At 41.4% G+C, this 18,137-nt stretch overlaps 1 protein-coding gene across 4 annotated transcripts in view; it reads left to right on the top strand.

Annotated features, from left to right (window-relative positions):
• Positions 1 to 18,137, top strand: part of Fam118b (family with sequence similarity 118 member B) — a 50,826-nt gene that overhangs the window by 9,495 nt on the left and 23,194 nt on the right. For all 4 annotated transcript variants that reach the window (XM_028776224.1, XM_028776221.1, XM_028776223.1 and 1 more), the window contains exon 2: positions 13,087 to 13,179. In XM_028776224.1, the coding sequence (XP_028632057.1) occupies positions 13,094 to 13,179 (86 nt within the window). In that variant the 5' untranslated portion in view covers positions 13,087 to 13,093. The remainder of the gene's footprint in view (positions 1 to 13,086; positions 13,180 to 18,137) is intronic.

Raw genomic sequence — 18,137 nt, 5'->3', positions numbered from 1 at the left:
CTGTGCTACCAGGCCAGAGTTTGATTCTTCTTTTCTTTAAGATTTGTTTATGTATATGAGTTTTGTTTTATCCACTGTCATAGAGAAGAGCCTTGCATTTAGTAGACTCTTAGTAGACACTTAGTAATTTGAGAAACAAATGAACTCTTTTATGATATCTTTGGAGGTTTAATGATCCTGGCTGTTATTGACTCAAGTAATTTCAGATTTCATCCTGGTTTCTCTAAACCTTTGAATTGGGAGGTAGAGAAAATGAGATTGTTTTCTGGTGCAGTGAATAGACTTCATCCATATATATATATATCTTTAGGTCTGCATGTAAAGTTCTCTTGTCCATCTCTAAAAAGTCATCGAAAGTCTTCAGCTTTTTATAGTTTACAAAATTATTCTCTTATTATTTTAATGGGAGTACTTGGAAAGAGTATTAATTACACAAAGACCAATGCCAAATTTTATGAAGTGTTATGGAAGTGGGCACATTGATATCTGTATGTAGCAAGGAGAAACCAAATTACCCATAAATTTCCTTAACTTTTTCAGATGCGTATGCTTCATTTCTTACTTATCTTTAGGTTCTTTGAGGTCAGTCAGCCTGTTAAATTCTGGCTGAAAAGCTTGATATTAGAAGTCATAAGGTAGTGCGCTGTTACAGTGTTACAGAGTCCATGGGCATCTCATCCATGGGACGGACGGAGCTGGAGAGTACCTGGTCCTCAGCTGCCTCCCCCTGGGCTCCCTCTCATCCTGGTGCCTCGTAGCCATAGCCAGCGGTAGAAATGCACTGCTGCCCTGTCTTGCCACTGCTTGATTTTGTTCTTGTAGTTATGGAGAGCATTCTAGGTAAGTTCTCTACTGATGGGCCATATAGATCTTTCCCTCTTTATCTTATAGAAACAAGATTCTTGCTAAGTTGCCCAGGCTGGCCTTGAACGTCCTTGCTTCTACCTCTGTAGCTCGAATTATAAGTAGATACCACCACATCTTGCTCTATTTAAAGCATAGGTGTTCACTTAAGACAGGGTTGCTGTATAAAGCCAACTGGCCTCCACCCTTAAGAACATTAGTTACTTTTATGTATTTGAATGTTTTGCCAGCACCCATGGACATCTATCCTTCACATGCATGCAGTGCCGTAGGAGGCCAGAAGAGGGTATCAGAACCCCTGGTACTAGGGTTACAGACATTTGTTCTCGGACATGTGGGTGCTAGGAGTCAATCTTGTGTCCTCTGGAAGAGCAGCCAGTGTTCTTAACTACTGGCTCACCTTTCTAGCCATATCCTCCACTTTTTGATGTCCTGCCTTGGTTTCCTTGGGTGCTGAGGTTATGGTGTACATAACCGTGTCCAGCACTGAATGTTTTTAAGAGTTCATTTGCTAAGATACTGATGTTGGTGGGGGAGGAAGAACTGGCAGGAAAGTGCTACAGAAGGGCTTATAAGACTAGGACAAAGAGCCGGGTGGTGGTGGCACACGCCTTTAGTCCCAGCATTTGGGAGGCAGAGGCAGGTGGGTTTCTGAGTTCGAGGCCAGCCTGGTCTACAGAGTGAGTTCCAGGACAGCCAGGGCTATACAGAGAAACCCTGTCTCGAAAAAACAAACAAACAAAAAAAAAAGACTAGGACAAAGCAGAGCACTCTAAGGAAGGAAGTGTTTGCATCGATATGAAGATGGGGCCATGATTATAGGTGCTCTAAGCGTCCTCTAAGATCTTTTGCCTAATAAACAGGGTCTGCAGTAGTCTTTTCCTGCAGGTGAAAGGGGGTGAAAGGGTGTTTCCCTTTTGCTCTCCTTTTTTAAAAAAGAATTATTTTATGTGTGTGAGTACTTTGCCTGTGTGTTTGTGCACCATGTTCATGCTGGATGCCCTTAGAAATCAAAAGAAGACATCAGATCTCCTAGCACTGGAGTTCTGGTTATGAAGCAAGATGGGAGTGCTGGGAACCAAACCTGGGTCTTCTACAGGAGCGACAAGGACGCTTAGCAGTGTAAGAGCCAGCTCTCCAGCGCGCTGGCTTTTCTACATAACTGTTTCTATATAACTTCCCCCTGCAATGGACATGGGATCCATTCTCCAAGGAGCAGGAGAGGCACCAGCTACCCGCAGCGGCTGCTTCCTGCCCAGGAGTCCTGCCCTGGCCTCACTGACCCACTAAGCTCTTTAATAAACAGTGTGTTTTTAGGTTTCTCTAACTTGCTTTTCTCCGGTAGTTTTTTCCCCTTGGTTATTTTCTCAGGCCGTTTTGACATTGCTGTTGGCTCCTCAACAAAGCCATGCTTTTGGAGCTTTGTCTCCTGACTTCAAACTTGCCAGGCTCTATGGAGGCAGTGCTCTGGTTTTGTGGCACTCTCAGATTCTTTTTTCTATCTAAGTAATGCTTTTGACTCTCAGCTTATTTATATTTGATATAAAATACTGTTGCTTTTTTTGAGTTGATTTTCTGTCAGAACAAGTCCTGCAGAGATTACCATGACAGCTGAAGGTGTGTCTTCAGTCACATCTCAGGTGATCTTTGGTTCATCGCTCTTCTGTTCTTAAAGAATTGTTAAAATGGTGTTTACAAAATCAATACATTAAGTTGGTAATTGCTCATAATTTTAACATGCAAATATCATCTCTGTCATTCAGAGGTCTGTGGTATACTGTAATTGTTAAACTATTTTGACCTTTAGTTTGAAATACTGTCTCAAAAAACCACATGTGCTTAGTTGCAGTCTCACTGAACTTGGAAGTTGTATCTCATGGGCCTGAAGCACACAGAGACGTGAGCCAGGCCTCTGTCAGTCACTTGGTACTTTAGACCATGTGAATACTGTGCTGGGAAGGGAAAGAATTGTGTGGAGCTGGAGGAGGGCCCTTCGGACCTTCTACTTTGGAGACTAAAAGAGGGTGATTGAATGCTTTTATTTAACCCAATTTGTTTTGAGAAAAGAAATACTAATTTCTTGCCCCCAAATACTAATGCCTCTGAATCTCCTGATAGAATGAGTTCTTCTCTTAAGAATCAACCCTTGGCTGTGGTGATGACTCAGTGGACAAAGTGTTTGTTGTGCAAGCATGAGAACCAGTGTTAGGATCCCCAGAGCTCATGTAAGTCAGACACACACAGGACAGCATGTCTGTAATCCTGCCACACCCACAGCGAGATGGAGTCGCAGGAAGCGCTGCCATTGCAGCAGTAAACAGGTGACCCCGTCAAAGCAAGGTAGAAAGTGAGGAAGACACTTGAGGTTGCCCTTTGACCTCCAAACCCACACCAGGACACATGCTTGGCCTTACTCTCACACCCATGCTCACACATAACAGAATTAGAAATTTTCCTTTGAGCTTGGTGGCTTGTGCCTGTGATCCCAGCCCTTGGGAGGCTGAGGCAGGTGAACTGTTCAAGGTTAGTGTGGTTTGTATATAGAAACCATATCTAAAGCACAGCAAAGAAGAATCTACCTTTAAAAATGTGTTTACATCTTGGATATTCGACTTGCAAAAGTAAGGTTATTTGGGGGTAGAGTGAGAACTCAGTGGGTAGAATGATTGCCATGCAAGCATAAAGGCCCAAGTTCAATTCTTATTAACCGCATAAAAAGCACATTTAAAATCCCAGCAGTAAGGCAGCAGGGATGGATTATTGAGACAGTCAGCCCAGCCTAATTACTGAGTCCCAGTTCTAGGAGGGAGACTTTATCTGAAAAAACAAGGCAGAGAGATTGAGGAACAACACCTGAGGGTTGACTTCTGCCCTCCAGGCGAGCACACAAGCACACGCACCTGCACATAACAAGTAAGGTGACTTAGAGGAACAGTGTTTATTTAATGCCAGGTGATCTTCTTCAAACCTTAAATTTGCCATTTTTGTCTGCTGAATCAGATTATCTTAACTCCTATGACCACTTAGGGTATCTGAAAAGGATTGTGTGGATATTGATTTGCTTGTGTACATAATTATTCTATTTGTTCCACTTAAAAATGAAAATAGCCTTTTGTGGTTTTACTGCATTAAAATTAGTAATAGATTTTTTTGTCTGCCCCCCTTTTGAGATGGGGGAAGATCTCTTTTCTCCAGGTTTATATTAAACCCCTGTCTTTAAGTGACCCTCCGCAGCACCCATGACTAGACAGCCGTTAGTGTGCCTGTTTACAGAGGAGATAGCTCAGATTCATCCCATGTCTTTCCAGCCATGAGCACCTTTGTTCATCTGGTTCTTTTGATAAACATGGGAATGAATGCCTTCTGTCCACAGGCACTATTCCACAATATAGTTTCGAACTAAATGGACTCAAGGTCTCTGTTTTTTGAGGAACTTACCTTCCAATATAGGAGTCACGTCATAAACACAAGTATAAATACATTTCACTAATAAGTAGGTAGGATAAGGTTTGATGTTTGTCATGAAATGAAAAAGTTAGAGGACTGAATGTGGAGGATGAGAATGTCCATCATCAGTTCTAACCAGGATAGTTAGGGGAGCTCATATCATCAGGTATACTTTGAATAAAAGTTTGGTGGCCTGTGTATATGGACAGGGAAGAACATTCTGAGCAACCACAGACCTCAAGGCTTCTAGCACAAGCCTATGTGAGGAATTTTATAGAGGCTGCAGGAAGGAACTGAATGTGTCAAACTTCTAGAAATGAGTTTCTTCTGAGTTAGTTTCAAAATGGTTCGTACACCAAAGTAAATCAGTAGTTAGGCATGGAACTACCATTCCACAAATATGCAGACACAAGTATTAAATACCTACATTCATGTCTTAACTTGAAATCAGACAGTTCCAAGGTAACTCAGTGTCTTCAGTTTAGTTCACAGCTGAACAACCAGGTTGGTATTGCTGTAAGTAACCGGTGAAATTGGATTACATGCTTATAAACACAGCAGTTGAAGAACAAGCAAAACCCTCCAAAACTAAAGATTATACCGTTCGAAATGGGGATGTTGTTTGGTGGTAGAGTACATGCCTAGTGTGTGTGGTTTTCATCTCTCATAATGAAGAGGGCGAAGGGTGGATTTGATCATTTCCACTTACAGATTGCCTGTTTCTGCCTCCCTGGTTCTAGGGTTACAAGTGTGTACCACCGGTTGCTGGCCTTTTTTTGTGGGTTCTGGGGTCAAATTCATGTTGCCTTGCTTATGCAGCAAGCACTTTACTAAGCTGTCTCCCAGTGTGTGTGCATGCCAGGTAATATTATAGAATATTTTCCTTTAAGTTAGTTCTAAGAATAATAGTAAAATAGATCAGCTTTTTATCTCTGCTATGCTTCTGTCTTTGCTTTATTATTAATGGGGTTTGGATTCCATACTGATATGCAAAGACCTCTAAGATGTTTTGGGTGATGCTGCCAATGAATTCAGTTAATCCTATAGCCAGTTAGTTTAGGAGTGTCAGCTTTGGTTTTGGAGACAAGAGTCTAAAACTGGTGACTCTCCTGCCTCAGTCTCCTAAATTCTGGGATTATAGGTATGTGCTACCCACTAATTACAGGGTAGATTTTAATGATAAAACTTGACAAATTTCATGTTGTCCAAATATGAAGTTTTTAATTATCAAAAATTTATCTTTGTAATTTTCATTACTAGTTAGGTCAGAAATTCCCAAGAAAGTGCATCAGGTTGAAAATTATTGGGATATATGTAATCTTTTTTTCTTGTGATGAAACAGAGACTTGTCAATTTTCATCTCAAGGAGATACTGGCTAATTAATGATGGCATCTTCTGTAGTAGATCCCCAGACATCTACTCATTTGTGTATATTTTGTGTGTACACAGTTGGCATAAAATGTATGTCATTGAAGTTAGCAATATATATAACTCACTGTTTTAAAAGCACCAATTTAATTTTTAAGGATTTGCTACAACATACATATTTGGGCTTAAAGATTATTTTTTGCTCTCTTGCCTGCTTTCTCTCTCCCTCCCTCCCTCCCTTTCCCTCCCTCCCCCTCTCTCTCTCTCTCTCTCTCTCTCTCTCTCTCTCTCTCTCTCTCTCTCTCTCTCTCTCTCTCTCTCTCTCTCTCTCTGAATATATATATCCATCCATGATGCTGGGGATAGAATTGTGGGTCTTGTCTATCTAGGCTAGGTATAGTTGTCATGGAACTCTAGAGATAGAGAAACAAAACTGATTTATTAGAATGCCTTACACCTTGTGGCCCAACTAATCCACAATGGCTTTCTACTAACTTAAGTTCCCCCAATCCAGTAGTTGTTCAGTCCATGAGGCTGGATTTGTCCACTGGTCCTCAGAACACACTGGAGTCCTGAAGAAGTAGGTTCTAATCCCAGTGAAGGAATGGACACTCCTTACATAGTAAAGTCACTGACTTTTAATTCAAATCATATTTTAATTTCAGTGTTCTGTTGTTCCTTCTTAAATAGTTTTACTCCCTATGCATGATGAGTGGGGTGTGTGTGTGTGTGTGTGCACATGTGCTCATGTGTTAAGGTGCAAATATACATGTATGCTTGTAGAAGACAGAGGACAACCTTGACTGTTATTCTTCAGGTTCTGTCTACCTTGATCTTTGTTTTGTTCTGAGCAGGGTCTCTCTTTGGTCTGGTACTTGCCAAGTAGTCTAGGTTAGCTGGCCAGCAAACCACAGTGGTCTGCTGCTTTCCATCTCTCATCTCTGGGATTAAAAGTGTATATCTCTGTACCCTGCTTTTTTAAAAATGTAGGTTCTAAAGGGTTGAAGTAAGGTCCTTATGCTTGCAAAGGAAGCAAACTGAGCTATCAATTTGGCTTTATAATTAAAAATATTGATAAAAGGGCTGGAGAAATAGATGAGAGCACTGGCTATTCTCATAGGAAGACCTGGGTTCGATTCCCAGCACTCACGTGGCATCTCACAAATGTCTGTAATTCTAATCCTAGGAGATCTGACACCCTCTGGTTTCTGAGGGCACATACATGAAGCTCAGACATACATGCAGCCAAAACACCATATGTATTATATATAAAATAACTGATAATAAGAGCATCCAAGATCATGAGCCTGAAATTTCAGTGATTTCTTTGGGGCTTGAGTGAAATGACTTACTGACCTTGGGCTTGCCTGATAGTTCTGGAGGTCTTTGATGACCCTTGCCACTAATGAGGTTCTTTTCACACTGGATGGGAGTGAGTGTTGGTAAAAGAACAACATCAAGCTTGTGTCAAGTTTTCAAGAAATGAGTTTGATGAAGTTATTATCTGACAAAGGTTTCTGTCAGGCATGCTTAATAACAACAGGAGCTGGAAAGTTAACCACGGGGAGGGAACCGTTTGAAGCCTGGGTTGTCACATTGTCCTCTGAGTCTCAGGAGAACATAGGAGGGAAACATATGAAGCCTGGGTTGTTACATTGTCCTGTGAGTCTCAGGAGAACATAGGAGGGAAACGTTTGAAGCCTTGGTTGTCACATTGTCCTCTGAGTCTCAGGAGAACATAGGAGGGAAACATTTGAAGCCTGGGTTGTCACATTGTCCTCTGAGTCTCAGGAGAACATAGCGCGCTTACTTTGTGCACTGGTAGGAAAGCTGCAGTCTACATTGTGGACAGGATTTATCAGCTATCCAGGGAAAATATTTTATTGAATGTGTTTGCTTCGACAACATTGTGAGATGCTCCTTTGAAGTACCTTCCTTATACTTGGCATTCTTTCCCTGCCCACCACAGCTGCTAAAACACAGATGTGCTGGAATTAGTCCAAAAGCCAGGATTTGAGGGGCTTGAGTTTTTCTCAAGACATGGGATGACTGTCATTTTTCTTAAAATAAATAGATACATAAATAAATAGTTAGCTCTTTTATCTCTATGTGTGTGTGTGTTTGCTGCAGAAGAAAAAGTGTTCTAGATCATTTCTCATAAACAAAAATAGAGAAGTTTGTTGCAAGCAGTGTGCCAATCTTTTATACTAGTTATTTGTAAATCCTTTACTTTCTGGCCAAAGACCAAAACATGTTGGACTTCTTGCAACTTGCCTTATTCCATCTGCTCATCTCTCACTGGTGTTATTCCAAGTTCTTTGCAGCATGCAGCTTGCCTGGGTTGAGTACTGTGCATATGCTGGAAGCCTGTGAGAATGAGGAAGCATTTTGGTAGACTCGCCTGAATGCTGAGTTCAGAGCCAGTTTGCCTTTCTGTACCTCCAAGAAGCTAGGAAAGCAAAGGCTACTGGGATTCTGATGGTTTCAGATCCCAGGTCCATCAAGTGACAATCTGTTGTCCAGATAACCACTCCCTTTCTCTCCTCTTTCTTTAACCCCCTCCCCTTTCTAGAGTTTTTTTTAGAACGTTATCTTGCCCCTCCAACTCTGTTTCCTGAAGATGACAGGTTTCAAAATATAAATGCTGTTTATTTTGAATTTTTTAATAGAAGTTCTCATGCAGGCCCAGGTTAGCCTTGAATTCACTATGTAGCTGAAGCTGACCTTGAACTCATGATCTTCTGTCTCTACCACTCAGATCTGGGCTTACTATCCTGCTAAGTATTCTCTCTCATTTGAAAAATTTGTCCTGAAAGTTTTGTTTCTGACCCCACTCTCACTTCTGTTAGTGCTCACTGAGCATCTATCTGTCTGCCTTTGATTTTCGTGTATTCTGTTAGCCTTGAAGGACTTCTCAGAGTTTCAGAGTCATTGAGTAACAAGAACACCCACTGCCACAGATAATGCCTCTGTTTATATCTGATAGAAAAGTGTTTCCACTGCTGCTGCATTCTCCAAGGCTTCAGAGATTGACCGGACTAGGGCAGAAAGGAAATGAAAATAAGAAAAAAGAGAGAGACACATAAAAAGAAAAGATTGGATTGGATAGTCTAGGCTCTCTAATGGAGACACTAAGCCAGGGTCTCACCCCCATGCTCAGTGTGTTTATTATCACACAGCTGAACAAGGAGGCAGGCTTAGTTCATCTCAGGAGCAGTCTGTCTCAGAGAGGAGTCTTCAGGTCATAAATATCTGATGGTAGACAGCTGCAGTGGACGTTGTCTGCACATGTTGTTAACATCTGCACTGAGACTCCAGGAAGGCTTTGCTGTTGAGCCTCATCTGGGGATGGCTTTTATTCTCTCATTGGGGTCCCTGAAAAGTCCTTGGCCTGGCCGTGCCCATGGCAACAACACACATTCACTCAGGACTCCACTCCGTATACGTAGCAAATTCCACCTAAATGAAAGCTCAAATAGTAGTCATAGAGCATAATTCAAGTGTGAACTAACTAGTTGATACATGTTAGGAATTCTGTGCCAGACTTCCATACTTACCTCTGAGGTTCCTTAGCAGCACTACATATTGTTCAGGATAAATGCTAAAAAGGATTCCCCTGCCCCAAAACAATACACTAGGATGAATAAGATACAATGTTAATAACGTATGCACTGGAATATGTACATATCTCATGTAACACATCCCTTGACTAAGAGCAGAGCATTAGTCTGCTCAAAATCAAGATGAATGGGTGAACAGCTGGGATAAAGACATACAGAATTACTTTTCATTCAGCTTCTCAGTAATAGGACCTAAAACATTCCAGTCAGAACCTGTTTGTTGTGTGTTTTAGTTTTCTTAAACTGAAATGAGCCTTCAGAAAGATTCTTTAGAGAAAAGCATCAGGAGTTAACCAATAGTCAAGCTGAAAATACCACAAACCAAATGATACATTTCTCTGATTCTCAGAGAAAAAGGACTGGTCTGTTGTGTTGGTGGCCGGTGGCAGTGAGAGGTATATAACAAACAGTTCTTCCAACTCCCAAACTGAGCAGGCTGCGTAGTGCACACTGCCACTATGACTAATTGTGAAACGGCTGTCATGTAGCTCTGCTTGTAATATGGCTTGTAATAAGTAATATTTTGTTTTGTTTTTTAAAATTTGGTTGTTTTGTCTTGATCTATTGGTTTGTTTGAGGCAGGATTTCTCTGTGCAGCCTTGGCTGTCCAGGAACTCTGTATGTAGACCAGGCTGTCCTCAAACTCAGAGATCCACCTGCCTGTGCCTCCCACGTGTTGTATTGCCACTGCCCAGCAATTTTTAAATTTTTAAACAAAACTAGCTTAGTATTTGAATTGAACACTAAATCCTGAATATTCCAGCATTCAAAACTTACATTAAGCTCCATTTACTATATGTTCCTCAGTGCTCAATTATTTTACCTGGGTTTAATTTGTCTAAGTAATAAGTTTTTGCAACCATGTTTATGGCCAGAAAAGCATAAATATATTTGCCTTCCTTAGTGTTACTTTAAATCATCTACACAGATTGTGGTTTGTGTGAAAGAAGTTACTGTTTTTCTTGTTATTGTTGTTTGTTTTTTATCACAGGTTCTCCATAAAACATAGACATTAGGCAGAAAATGACTTCTATCATATAAATTAGAACTTGGTGAAAATATTTCAGAGATGGTCAAACCTGACTGTCAGCAAATAGAAAGCTTTGAGACTTTAGAGAGCTTGGCCTCTTGATCACCACAACAAAAATTGGCTTTTTCCTAAACCAAGGCCGCCCTTGATATGGCTGCTAACACTGGGGAGCCTTCCTTTATGACAATATTACACCCCAAACTGACAAATGGTTGGTAACTTGAACATTTACAAGAGACTAGGATGGCTGTGAGTTAGCCCAATGACGGGATTATTGTAGGTCCACTTCCCAGGGGCCTACCCAATGCATCCGAAAAGGAGTGCGTGGTTCTGGGAGTGGGTGCAGCCTACATGGCCTAAGACAGGGCTCTCACCCTCCTTTCACCCACATCGGAGTCCCTTGACGTTGCCCATCGTCGACAGCCTAAAACCTTCGACCATCGATGTGACTCGTCTCACATCAGTGTTTTGGGGTTGTGAACTTGTCTAAGACCCCCCCATAATTAGACATCCAAATTCAAAATTCACATAGTTGGGATTGATCATAAGATGCCTTCTCTAACTAAACAGAGAAGGGGGAGATGCCAGAAGCCAGGACCCTCGCCCTTACCCTCACCCCCCACCTTTCCCCACCTGCACAATGTCCTCTGAAGCTTGGCAACTGCAAGATCCTGCTTAGCAACTGCAGATAGACTCAAAGCAGAGTACCATATCATCTTAAGAATAGCAGGGAGACCATAACTCAAGCAGTGTACCATATCTTCTGAAGAACTGCAGGTAGATCATAATTCAAGGCAGTGTACCATATAGACCATGACATGTTTCAAGGCACAGGCCAAGAAGATTTTGTACTTTTCCACCACCTGGCCCCTCTTACCCCCTCCCCTTGTAAAACATGCTATAAAAAAGCATTTCATGTTCAAAAAATAAATAAATAAAAGAGCAAATATTTCAACTATTAAAAAAAAAAAAAAGAAATGAAACACCCGCTGGGCGGTGGTGGCGCACGCCTTTAATCCCAGCACTTGGGAGGCAGAGGCAGGCGGATTTTTGAGTTCGAGGCCAGCCTGGTCTACAGAGTGAGTTCCAGGACAGCCAGGACTACACAGAAAACCCTGTCTCAAAAAACCAAAAAAAAAAAAAAAAATACCCTGAAGAGAAGGAGGGCTGATGGTGGTGTACTTCCTGTGCACCCAACATTCACGAAGTGTCTACGGTCTAGAAAAGTTAAGTTTGATTTTATTTAGCTTTCCTCCAGAGATACTGTTCATAGGAAACATGTACTTTTGTTTTTGACTTTTTATTTTTAAGAGTTTACAGTATCCTTTTCACAGTCACACCAGATGATTAAGGCAAAAATTTCCAACTTTGATTATTGACTTATGTGCCCAGAGCTTTGCTTTCTGGAGATCAGAATCAAAGATTTGACCAGAAAGGTGATCTGTGTCCTAACTCCTGTGATTTTATGACTTCTAGTTCCCTAATGACTATAATATCAAAGAAAAGGTCATTATGCTGGGTGGTGGTGACACACGCCTTTAATCCCAGCACTTGGGAGGCAGAGGCAGGCGGATTTCTGAGTTCGAGAGTTCAAGGCCAGCCTGGTCTAGAGAGTGAGTTCCAGGACAGCCAGGGCTACACAGAGAAACCCTGTCTCGAAAAACCAAAAAAAAAAAAAAGGTCATTATGTGAAATGGAATATGGGGTTAAGAGACTTAGCCTTCACCACACAGCTTTAGTAACTACTGAAGCGTTCCAATAGTAAAGTCGTGCTATTGACGACAGTAGGGCATAGCAACATATCCAGAGCTCTGCTTTTATTATTGTCTACATTCTCGGTGTTGAGAGATTACTGCCGGGCCAGTGCGAAGGCTCAGCCGGTAGAGGCACTTACTGCCAAGCCTGACAACCTGAGTGTGAGCCCTGGGACCCATGTGGTGGAAGAGACCAGACCTTGAAAGTTATCTTCTGACCTCTAAACATATGCTGAGAGACACCAACATATGCATAGTCACAGCAAGTGTGCACGCATGCGCGCGCACCCCCACCCACATACACACGTTGTTGATAGCAGACTTTAAATGTCACCAGCTTACTAAGGTTTGAGCAGCTAAAACTTCCATTGTAGTTCTTAATTCTAATCCTTGTGGCTCTTGGGCTGGTTTTCCTGCAACTGGTGTTTGCTGTCTTTCACATATCTTTGCTTAGTATCGCTACTGTTTATCACAGTGGCTTGATTAAAATCTCTTCCTTGTTTAGAGAGACATGTCTCTAGTCTTCGAGGACAGCTGTTAACCACAGAAAATGTCTTAACAGTGAGCAAGTTGTATGCTAGTTGTGTTGCCAAGTATAATGGGTAATTAAGCACTGTTAGCCCACTCAGGTGTGGGCTGTTTTATGTCCTCAGTGGTTCCCAGACCTTGTGTAAATCACAGAGTGATGACCAGCAGTTTCACATGAGATGACAACTCTGGATTTGGGTGGGAGATGGGAGGAAGGGTTTCTAAGGAACAGAAGCAGTATGGCACTGTGGAGCACTGATGTAGCCAGAGCTGTAATTCAAGATGACTTCCCTTAGGCTAATTTCATTCCTTAATTATGGTGTGCTTGTTAACTAATAGACTACTGCTAAGCAGAGGACATCCCACAGTACCGTAATTGGGTATATGGCTTATTAAAATGCTTGATGTATGTGCTGTTGTAAATGATGTGCTTTACAGATCTAATCCTGGTACATGATGTTTAATCTATTTTAGAAACTGGATGGCTTCTACAGGGAGCCAGGCCTCTGATATAGACAAGATTTTTGGATTCTTCAATGATGGCGAACCCCCCACCAAAAAGCCCAGGTAAACAAGAGGAAGGGAATCAAAGGAATCGCAAGTTAGCATTAGTGGGAGGTGCTTACCCTGTATCATAGGCGTGTCACTAGTTAATAAGTCCTTCATTTAAAAGACTCCATTATTTTTACTTTAGATTTAACTTATTAAGGTGATTATGTACATAGTTTTCTAATTTGTTGCATTAAAGCTCATAATATCCTACTCCTCAGTGATAATCATCTTCCATTTTTTCTAATCTTGACATCTGTTTTGCTTTGGTTTTGACTGTGAAATGAGGTCTTGCTGTATAGTCCAGGCTGGCCTAGAACTCTTGCCTCAGACTCCCGGATGCTGAGCGTGCAGGCGAGCGTCTGACAGCATATATTTTAAATATTATGTGTGCTGCTATGTGTTCTCGATGGTAATAGAAAATAAGGATTTCATTTGCTTTCCTGGGTTCTAGTCCCTGTGTTGCTGCCCTGCAGGCTTCACTCTTATCTTCCCATATGTCTGTCTCAGCATTTGAGCAACCAGCTCTCAATATTTACAATATTGTGTCTTTATGAGTAGTATTAATAAGCCCAGCACTCAGGAGACAGAGGCAGGCAGATCCCTGTGAGTTTGAGGCCAGCCTGGTATACATAGCAAGTTCCAGGACAGCCAGACCTGTATAATGAGACCCTATCTTGAAAAGCAAAACAAAATAAGCCATAAATAGTATTAGTAGCCAAGCCTTAAGTGTTATGATCATATTTCCCTTTATGCCTTTTTTTTTTAAATTTCCACATTGCCAAATGTTGTCTTGGATTTTTTTGTTTTGTTTTGTTTTCTGTGTTCCTTTCCTTTTCAAACATTGACAGAAGAATTTGTCTATCATATTCTGGAAATGTTTAGAAACTTGCTAGTTTAATTGATTCTGTGGATTCTTACCTCTGTCCTCAACCTTGTTGCAGTCAACTTCTTAGTCTGCTCTTTATTTTATTCTATACTCCATTTTACTGAAGCTTTCAGGTCCCTTCCTCAGGAAGAATACATGGGAAGATAATTAATTGTTGGAGATTAATAAGTGTCTTTATCAATGTGTACATACATGCATTTAATGTTATGGTTGAGAATAGAATTTTTAGGTAGGAAAATGTTTTTTTTCTTAGACTTTTGCTAGTATCTCTGATTTCTCTGGTGACAGAAAAGAATATTCTAAAACCAAGATGGACACTGTTCTGATTAGCAGTTATTTTAGAAATCAACTAAAAAGAGGAAGTGATAATTTGGTCACAGTTTCAGAGATTTTGGTTTATGGTCTGTTGGCTCCGCTGCTTCTTTTAAAGGATTGTGAGGGAGAATATCGCTCAAGGACATGTAGAATAGAGTGTCTCGTGATTACCTCCAAGTTGGCCTTGTGACTTAGAGTCTTGCCCAATCTCAGTAATGCTCTCAAATTATGAACCCATCAGTGATTTGCCATTGATAAGGTAAGAATCCTTGATCCAGTCACCTTCCAAAAAACCCTCCCCTGAACATCACTGCTTTGGGAACCTTGGCAGTGAGGGTTCCAGATCCACACCACAACACCGGCTCTTGTCTTGTGTGATCTCTTCTGCCTTTGCTCATTAGAACTTAAAAAAATCACTTTATTCTCATTAACATAGAAATTGTATAATACCGTATTTTCTTGTGGAACTAAATATTATAGTACTTTCAAGCTACTTTTCTTAATAACTTCATTTTGAACTTCATTTTGTGTTAATCTGATATTAACCTTCCATTAAACATGTCTCTGCCTGTGTATAATTCTTGTTCAGATGTTGACCCTTCTGTCATTAGTGTGTTCCTGTGTTCTCACTTGCTCGAGTCTCTCACTGTTGGTGATAGGGTCTTTGTATGTGGCCCATCCTGAAGCTCCAGCTCTATCCCCCTGCATCAGCCTCCTGAGTGCTGTCATTACTGGATTGTGCCTCTGCCTGGCTCTGATTGGGTTGTTGTTCTGTTCTGTTTTGTTTATTTCAGTTTTACTTTCTTAAAGATTTTCTCAGTTTTTATGGATTTTTAAAAATTTCTGTTACATTTTAAATTTTCTTCAATTTTGTTGTTACTGTTTTTGTTTTTTGAAGACAAGCCATCTTACTAATGCAATCTTCCTCTCCTTCCTGCCTTGGCCTCCTGAGTGATCCCTTTCTACCTACTAGCTTGTTCGTCTGTGCCTCTTATCATGTGGGCCTTGTGCAAATTGAGTGAACACAGTTTGTCTACTCATATTTAAGCTACTGGGAAGCAGTTAGGCGTCTATATGACTGTGGATAGTAGTCAGGATTCTCTAGAGAGGCTGAGAACCCAGTAGTTACTTTTCAGCAGTCTCAATCTGATGTTGAAGGCCTGAGGGATTCCTGAAAAGCCCCTGATGTTGAGTCCAGTAGAGGGCAGGAGATAGGTTCTGTCAACTGCAGCAGCGGCAGTGGATGAACTTGTCAGCAGGGCAGGAAGGCAGTGCCACCCTCCTTTTTGTTGTCAGGCTGCCACCATGAGGTGCCACCCACATTTGGGGTGGGTCTTTCCACCTGATCAAGAAGATGCCCTATAGGTGTGCCCAGGGGGCTTTTCTCTGATTCCAGAGTCTGTCCCATTGGCAACAGTATTCACCGTCACAGTGTAATGATGAACTTTCCTCCCAGTCGGGAGCCTGGAGCAAGCTCGGCAGTCAAGGACTTCTAACTTGCCTAAAGCTGCGGGTCTTTGCTGACATAGTGGCCACTTCCCCAAAGAGAAATGCTTCCATCTCTTGAATGCATGGAGACTGGAGAAAAGGTTGAAGAATCCTAGTGCCCGGAGGCTTGCCCCAAGGGAGACTGATTGGAGAAGTCTTAGATTTCATAGATTCTTTCTTCATCCCTCCCACCTGGCACTGTGCACAGTGTTCTCAAATGCAGTCCTCTGGCTGACTTTCTGAAGACAGACTTACTGCTGAGTTTAAGTGTCACCCACCTACCCACCTGAACATGTACCTAACATTCCTGAGCTTCTACAAAGGAAACTGGGTTTTCTTATGGAACTTCTAAAGTTATGTTGCCTTCTGGTGTCTACTGTGCTGTCATCCTGTATTACCCTATTCTTTATGCATGCTGACAAAGTTCCAGCCCAGCACTGCCACCAGTAGCTGAGGACTTACACTTTAGAGACAGGCAAAGCTGCAGGAAAATATTTCAGGACAAGCAAAGCTTTTACATTTTAACATTAAGACAAGGGATGTTACATGGTTTTAATTTAGTATGGGCAGTTATGGGAAGACGCTGCTTAGGGAAAGGACAATATTCATTCAGCTCAGGCTCCTCAAGAATTGTACTGAGGTGTCTTTATGATTCTGTGGCTGTTTATGTTATATTTCTCAGTGTAATTTACAACAGGGATTAAAGATTACATAAAGTTTAAAAATGAGTAAAATTTGAGCTGAGTGAGATGGTGTATACCTGCAATTCCCACACTTGCAAGATGGAGGCAGGAGGATCAGGAGTTAGGAACCTGCAAGTTACCCGAGATACTGCCTTAAAGGACACGGACACACACACACACACACACTCACACTCACTTTGATTTAGAAAAATGAGCTGATTGTACTTATTTTTCTTCTCTTATTGAACTTCCTTTTTAAAGATTCGTTTATTTTTATGTGCAGTGATGTTTTGCCTGCATTGTGTATCTGTGTGAGAGTTCCATATCTCTCGAACTGGAGCTACAGACAGTGATGAGCTACCATGTGGGTGCTGGGAATTGAACCTGGATCTTTTGGAAGAGCAGCCAGTGCTCTTAACCACTAAGCTATCTCTCCAGGCCCTCGATTTCCCTTTTTAAATAAACTTGCAAGGTAGTTTTATAAGGTCGTTTGTCGAGATTTAGGTATGGAAGGGGCATATTACTCTCTAAAGTCAAGAAGTCAAGATTAAAACTCCCTAATCTTAAATGAGTGTGTACTTAGTTCATTTGTTGTTTTTAACAATCTTGTTCGACTTAACTCTTAGAAAAGAGAATATGATCTCTATGGGGAAGCTTTATGGTGACCAAGTTTCTGACACCCAGTTAGATTCTCAAGTGAAGGGTTGTTTTTCCTTCCCATGTCCCCTTGATTTTCCCTCTCTATCTTGCCTTAATATTTTCTTTAAAAAATGACTATTAGGGCCATCGTGATGGCTCTGTAGGTAGCACAAAGCCAGATGACCTGAGTTTAGTTCCCTGGGATCAACATGTTGAGAAGAGAAAACAACTGCCTACAGTTGTCCTCTGATTTCCACACATGTACTGTGGCATGTGCCCACACATAGACACACAAAATAAATGATGCAGGGTTGGGTATCAGCATCAGCATCAGCATCTTTGTCATCATTTAGTGGGGTAGGTAGGGATCATAAGGCACATTATTTTCTTTTTCTTTTTTTTTTTTTTGCTGAAAGTCTTTGATGGGTGTGTATACTTGCATGTGTATTTATGTACCATTTGCTATTTTTTGTTTTGTTTTTTGAGACGGGCTTTCCTTTAGCTGGCCATAAATTTCTGATCCTGCTGTCTGTGCCTCCTAAGTTCTGCGATTGTAGACTTTGGCCATCATATCCAACTTTCATTCGTCATTTTGATTCCTCATGTCAAACATACTACATTATGCGCTTCTAATAGCTTTTGACAGGTTTTTTCCCAGTAGTTGAACTGTTTAATATATGGTCATCTCTCATGTTTCTGTGTATACAGGTCTTTCTACTTATTAAATGAGTGAGTGTAGGAACTGAGAGTGGGCCGGGCAGTTCTGGGGCCTGTTTCCCAGGCTTCAGCACTGATCAGGTTTCTATCTGTAGTTGTCTTTGGAAAGGGGGTAAGGCAAGTCATGATTTTAGTGCAGTCAGAGAGAGGGAGGGGGATGAAGCATACTTGTCCTCATGCTGCCTCACAACAGGACTCTGCTCTGTGTGTGCCGTGAGAAAGGGCTGTTTGTTGTGACAAAAACC

This window comes from Grammomys surdaster, unplaced genomic scaffold (genome assembly GCF_004785775.1).
Source record: "Grammomys surdaster isolate TR1022 unplaced genomic scaffold, NIH_TR_1.0 266, whole genome shotgun sequence".
In the NCBI taxonomy this organism is placed as follows: Eukaryota; Metazoa; Chordata; class Mammalia; order Rodentia; family Muridae; genus Grammomys; species Grammomys surdaster.
Note: the sequence above shows the minus strand (reverse complement) of the source record. Positions and strands in the feature narration are given on the sequence as shown.